Source organism: Cibotium barometz, chromosome 26, assembly GCF_041138505.1.
Source record: "Cibotium barometz isolate CiBa-2024 chromosome 26, ASM4113850v1, whole genome shotgun sequence".
NCBI lineage: Eukaryota > Viridiplantae > Streptophyta > Polypodiopsida > Cyatheales > Cibotiaceae > Cibotium > Cibotium barometz.
The window spans coordinates 37,007,226-37,013,178 of record NC_141071.1 but is presented as its reverse complement, the minus strand read 5'-3'; the positions used below and the strand labels follow the sequence as shown (position 1 = coordinate 37,013,178).

The window sequence follows — 5,953 nt, the reverse complement described above, 5'->3', positions numbered from 1 at the left end:
GAAAAAAATAAAAGAGAGGACTAGTTGATCATTTTTTAGAGAAAAATAAACTTTCAAATGTGGTGGCACGTGGTTGCCTCCATACATGATGATTGCATACCTTGACATTCAAATGAAGCTACAAAATTTAATGATTGCATACCTTAGCATTCAAAATGAAGCTATGGAATTTAATTATCGACAAAATCTAAGAAAAAAATAATGTCATTTAAAGAGAAAGTGAGAGAGAGAGAGAGAGAGAGAGAGAGAGAGAGAGAGAGACACAGAGAGATTTTCATTGGAATAGCATCCACCGTCCTTTTTTAGCTTTAAAGAACATAGTCTTTATGACCTTGACATGTTGCCATGATCCTCTCAAGAGTCCCACTATTGTCACGTATATTGTTCTACTCGACTATTTAATAACAAGTTAACTCAATATCAAATTGAACAATCATATCAAAGAAAATCAATACATTCTCAACACATCTGGGTTATGACATGATGCCCCAAACATAAACTCTTTGAAATTATATCAAATAAGCCAAGACATCAGAATACCTAGTATGTCTCATCTTTCAAAACTAATTTGGCAAAATCCAGAACAGCTCTATTTGATTCCACCGCCTTGTCATACAAATTATTCATATAATCTCCAAATGTTACCTCCTTGTAGAGAGCTGGTTCATTCTCACTTAGCAACTTTGTGAGTTGTGATGGAAGATTAGCAGTGCCTAATAATGGTTGAATAGTTCCAATACATGGATGTGCTGCTAGTATCTACTATTCATGTTTACTCAACCTATGATAAAAGGTTAGCAGTGTCTTATGGTGGTTGACTAACCTTATATTGGAAACTCGGAGGTGCCTAATCATGGTTGATTAGTTTCAACACATGGATGGACTGCCATTAATATCTGCTTATCCTATGGCAAAAGATTGCATTGCCCAAAAGCCCAAATGATGGGTGATGATGAAAGCTTTGCATTTGCCTAATGATGCTTGATTGGTTTCAACTCATGGATGGACTGCTATGCCTAATGATGGTTGACTGACTAGTTCCAACAGGCTGTAGGTATATTTTGGGGTGCCTGTGTACGTGGCACCCCGTGGGCCCGGTCACCCGGTCAATGGCCGGTGACGGGCCCATTTGTAGACATATGTCCATAAGGTGTTATGGACATGTTTATGTCACAAATGTACGCGCGGTGTAGTGGATAGGAGCTTCGCCTCCCTTGGCAGGGACCTAGGTTCGAATCACAGCAAACGCACCGACATGTGTTCATAACTCTTTTGCATGGCTGTCTGTACCACTGTCTGTACTGAGGCGGTCACCGGCTAGGTGACCGCTCATGCTGGGGCCCGCGAGGTGCCACGTACACAGGCACCCCGAAATCTACCTAGAACCGTTCCAACACATGCCAAATAGTTAACCTATGATGAAAGGTTGGTGTAGCCCATGATGATGGGATGTGAACAGAGCCCACCTGCAAATTTTCGGCGCACTGTCGAAGCCGTTGCAGCACTTTCTAGGCATATCACGGACAAAGAACACGTCCTTCCAATCATTGGCCTTCTCCTTGGAAGGATTGAAGCTTGTGGAGTAAGCCAATGGGGCCTCAAAGTTCTGGCTCCTATGCTTGTTCCTCTCCTCAGGAGGTTGTTGGAAGACTCTAGAACAAGCTGCCCTCATCTCATCCACAACACCATGTGGCACCCCATGATTGATCACCTGTGCAAAACATTAACAAATCAAATGAAATCAATCAACCTTATATATCGATCTGAACATCCCTGAAAAGGTATAAACTACCGATAATCTGAAATAAGAGGAACTCACCGTGCATGTAGACTATACTGCCTGCAAATCAAGTTGATTATCAATACACTAACCGATGATTAAGTTAATCAAAGGCTGATCACCTGAAAGAAACCCCACTCTGCACAGGCTTTTGCAATCTGCTGAAGAATGTGGGGCCTTTCCTCTTCGGAGTGCAGGCCGGCTAGACCGATGATGGGAATTTGGGTAGTGCCAGGATCGGTTAATTCAGAGAGCTGAGGACTTGCATGAGGTGGGCGGATGTAAGAAGGGGGCTATTGAAGCTCAGGCACTTAATGACGTTAGGGCAGCTACTTGCATGATCATGCAAGCTCTACAGGATGGCCGCCTCGTTCTCCACATCATCCTTCCATGCCAAGGTATTGCAAAGCACCGTCTTGGCATCATGACGTGGGGTCCATGGCCAGGTGCACCGTGCCGCATCCACCGGATACATTTTACGAGCTTGTATATGCTTGAGAATCCCCAACTACCTCATGCACAAGATGTCTTGATGCATAAACTCAAGCAGGTACTCTCTCTCTCTCTCTCTCTCTCTCTCTCTCTCTCTCTCTCACACACACACACACACACACACACACACATCATCATCATCATCATCAAAACCAGGTGCACTCCATGCTCTAAAGCTTGCAAAACATGATTGTTTTTTTAAAATTCATTTACCGTGTTTTGTGTGAGTGCTTGGGTAGCATACTTCGTTTAGTGTAGAGCATATTTGAAATGCTCGAATGAACATGAATTTGAAAGCATACTTGGAAGCAATGCTAGACTAACATCCGCAATCCATGAGCTTGAAGCCTGTTCTTATGTTCGATGGGGATTCAAAAGTACCTCGCAAATTAGAAAATTATAAATTCATTACCACATTTGAAAATAAGTTTTGTATCAAATCAATACGTAGGACTAATGGCCGCCTTCAACGCTGAAGGTGTTTTGGTCCACTTTCGATATAGAAAGTGCTATTTGGGAAATGGGGGAAGGGCATGTTTTCCTATGATTATAAAATTCTAGGGAGGACTATGCCAACTCCCTGCCATGCTTTATGTATAGTTTTTTTTTTTGTACTTCACTCACACAAACGAGCATGAAAATCCTATGACTTGATGAATGACGTGTAACTCAGATTCAAATATGGTAATGAATTTGAAATTATCAACCTTGCGATGTACCCTGAGATCTCTGTCAATGTCCACCATCGATTCCTCACGTTGAATATAATCATAGCCTTGATGTTCATGCTCATTCGAGCTCCATAAGTTGTTTGTATAAACTTGAGAAAGACACGCATATACGAGGAGGATGTGCTCCAAAAATGGTATGGGTTGCAGTTTCCATCTTCATTCAAGCGCTTCAAGATGTTTATACATGAACGGAAGGACACACGTTCTTTTAAAGTACGTTGACAACGCACAGGTGGTGTAAGCAATCAAGAGGATAAGGCTACCCAAGCATTCTAGTTTAGGGTCATAGCGAGATATAGTGTTCAAGTCAAAAGTTTACCTTAGCCTTGCCAACGCATGTTTCATTGGGTCTTCTTTTAGAGCCACAAACTGCAAGTTCCCTACGTGGGTGCACTAGCTCATCCGTCTCGTGTCCTCACTCCGTTGTCACACCGGAATCCTCCTTTGCTAATGGGGTGAAGGAAGAGCTCTCTATGCCTTGATGGAGGCAATAAGAGATCTATCTTCACGCGGTGGTTCTCTCTCAAAAAAGGCAAGGAAAGAAGAAGGCAATAAGACAATCTACAACAAACCTATCTAGCATGCATTCATCATGCAAGCAAGAAGAGGGAAGGGAAGAGCTCACAAGTAAACTATTGCAAGGAAATGACTTATGTATTACTTATTGTCAAAAATGACTCATATACAAATAACTAGTTTTCACACTAGGCCGGCCAAACTTAAAAATGATTTGGCTCTTTTTGTGCACCATAAGGAACTCTGAAAGCAAGAACTCTACCACTATATTTATAAAATGTGTACCACGAATCACTCACTATTTCTACAACTAAAACAAATAACCATATTCTTATAGAGGAACTTGGCAGTAGTATCTCTCGCGCTAGCTTTCTGCATAGCTTTTGCCTTGGCCTATTTCATGAATTAGTTTTAGTGATGATGATGAAACATGCGTGAGATCCCTTAGTGAAAGGACAAACAGGACCCATAGAGTCTAAACCCCATTTTTCAAATGGTTATTCCGAAATTACTAGGGTTAGGGTCATTCTTGATCCTTCTCCCTGGACTATAGGGAACCTCTCACTCCATTTTGGTACGTAGTCAATGTGGAACAATGGAGTGTCAGGAAAATCATCTTTCTCTCCTAGAGGGGATTCTCCGTTTGGAACTATGGAAAGGTGGTCGCTGCATGGACATGTGCCGACTCCTTTCACACGATGATGGTGAAATCAAACTCCAAAAGAATGAGCAATTATTTGGTGATGTAACATGTGGTGCAATGCTTATTCACCAAATACAATAATGCTAGCTAGACATGTAATGTTTGTACTTCTTCACATCATATATCATGGGCTAAACCTTGTCTTTTTGGTGGTGGTTGTGTAGTTGCATTTTAACATGGTAATGTTTGTACTTCTTCACAGCATATACCATGGCTGACCCTTGTCTTTTTGGTGGTTTTTGTGTAGTTGCATTTCAACATCATTAAGTTGATGGCTAGAAAAGGTCACAGGGAAGTCCATGTTTAGTTGTGCTAGCACACATCTAATAGCAAATGCAAAGAGGTAATGTTTGTACTTCTTCATGACATATACCATGGCTAACCCTTGTCTTTTTGGTGGTTGTTGTGTAGTTGCATTCTCATAATCATTAAGTTGACAACTAGCAAAGGTCATAGAAGGGAAGTCCATGTTCAGATGTGCTAACATGCATCTAATAGCAAATGCAAAAGTCTCAATATACACATGGAAAATAAGATCCCAGTTGGGGGATCTCAAGATAGGTGTACTTGCTAATACCTTTTTGAGTTTTTTGTATGCCCATTGGCATTCGTCTCTCCATTCAAAGACAATCAACAGCTTATACAAAGGTTTAACATATATAGCATACAAAAGAAGATGAATCTTCTACATGCTCCATGAATCTCTACACCCTGACGGTGGGTGGTGGCAACTTTAAGATCACAAGGATCATGTTTTTATCAATCTAGATGCCGTTCTTGGAGATAATCTATCCAAGGTTAACACCGTGTTTAAGGTAGAATTGACATTTAAGTGGGCTTAACGAGAAGTGGTAGAGTATGCATCTCTCAAAGGCTAGCCAAAGATGAGCAAGATGCTCGTTCCACTTTGAGTGTACACATAGGCTATCAATGAATATTTCTAAGATCTTCCAACAAAGGAGATCCTTGAAGGATGTACACGTCAAGTATTGGAAGGTGGTGGGGGCATTGGTCAAGCTGAATGGCATGATGCGATATGTGCAGGATCCCTATTCCATAACAAATTTTGTCTTGTATTGATTTTCAAGGTCGATGGTGGTCACTTAGTTGTACAGCCAGAGAAACCATCCAAGAAGCTATAAGCTTCTTCCCTAGAAATGACTCTTTCCAGCATCATGTGTTTTGTGTAGCGAGTTGTGGCATTAAACTTTTTTAGACTAACACACTCTCTATAAGCTTCTGCCCCAGCAACAACAACTCTTTCAAGCATGTGTTTTATGTAGCAAGTTGTGGTGGCATTAAACGTTTTTAGGCTAACACACTCTCTAATCTTTCAATTATATTTGGGAATAATCATGATCGGTGACACCCCCTCAGTATGCTCGATTTCATACATAAATCCCATGCCAATGAGCTTGTCTATCTCTTCTTTGACCATTTGAGTGTACTTGGGATTCATGTGATAAGCTCTTTGTTTTGATAGTTTTCCACCTTCATGCAAAGGGATGGTGTGTTTCATCACGTCCAGAGGAATTCCCTTCATGTCAATGTATTTTTAGGTGCGAACACATCCCAAAATTCTTTGAGCAAGGTTATTAATTCTCCTTTTTGCTCAAGGGTGAGATCTTTGGAAATGAACATTCGCTTAGGTTCTTCACCTAGGCCACTAAGTTCTATTTCCTTGACATCAGTGGGGTCATCATATGAAGCGTGTGACTCTCTGTCTGGGCT

The 5,953-nt window shown here is 41.2% G+C and overlaps 1 protein-coding gene across 1 annotated transcript; it reads right to left on the bottom strand.

Annotated features, from left to right (window-relative positions):
• Positions 1-722: 722 nt before the first annotated feature.
• Positions 723-2,255, bottom strand: LOC147623921 (fe(II)/2-oxoglutarate-dependent dioxygenase 4-like). Its single transcript, XM_086820050.1, has 3 exons — positions 2,193-2,255; positions 1,903-2,073; positions 723-1,711 (listed from the first exon to the last, which is right to left on the bottom strand). Exons 1-3 carry the CDS (start codon positions 2,253-2,255, stop codon positions 1,409-1,411), a joined length of 537 nt encoding a protein of 178 aa, XP_086676176.1. The 3' UTR covers positions 723-1,408.
• Positions 2,256-5,953: the final 3,698 nt, after the last annotated feature.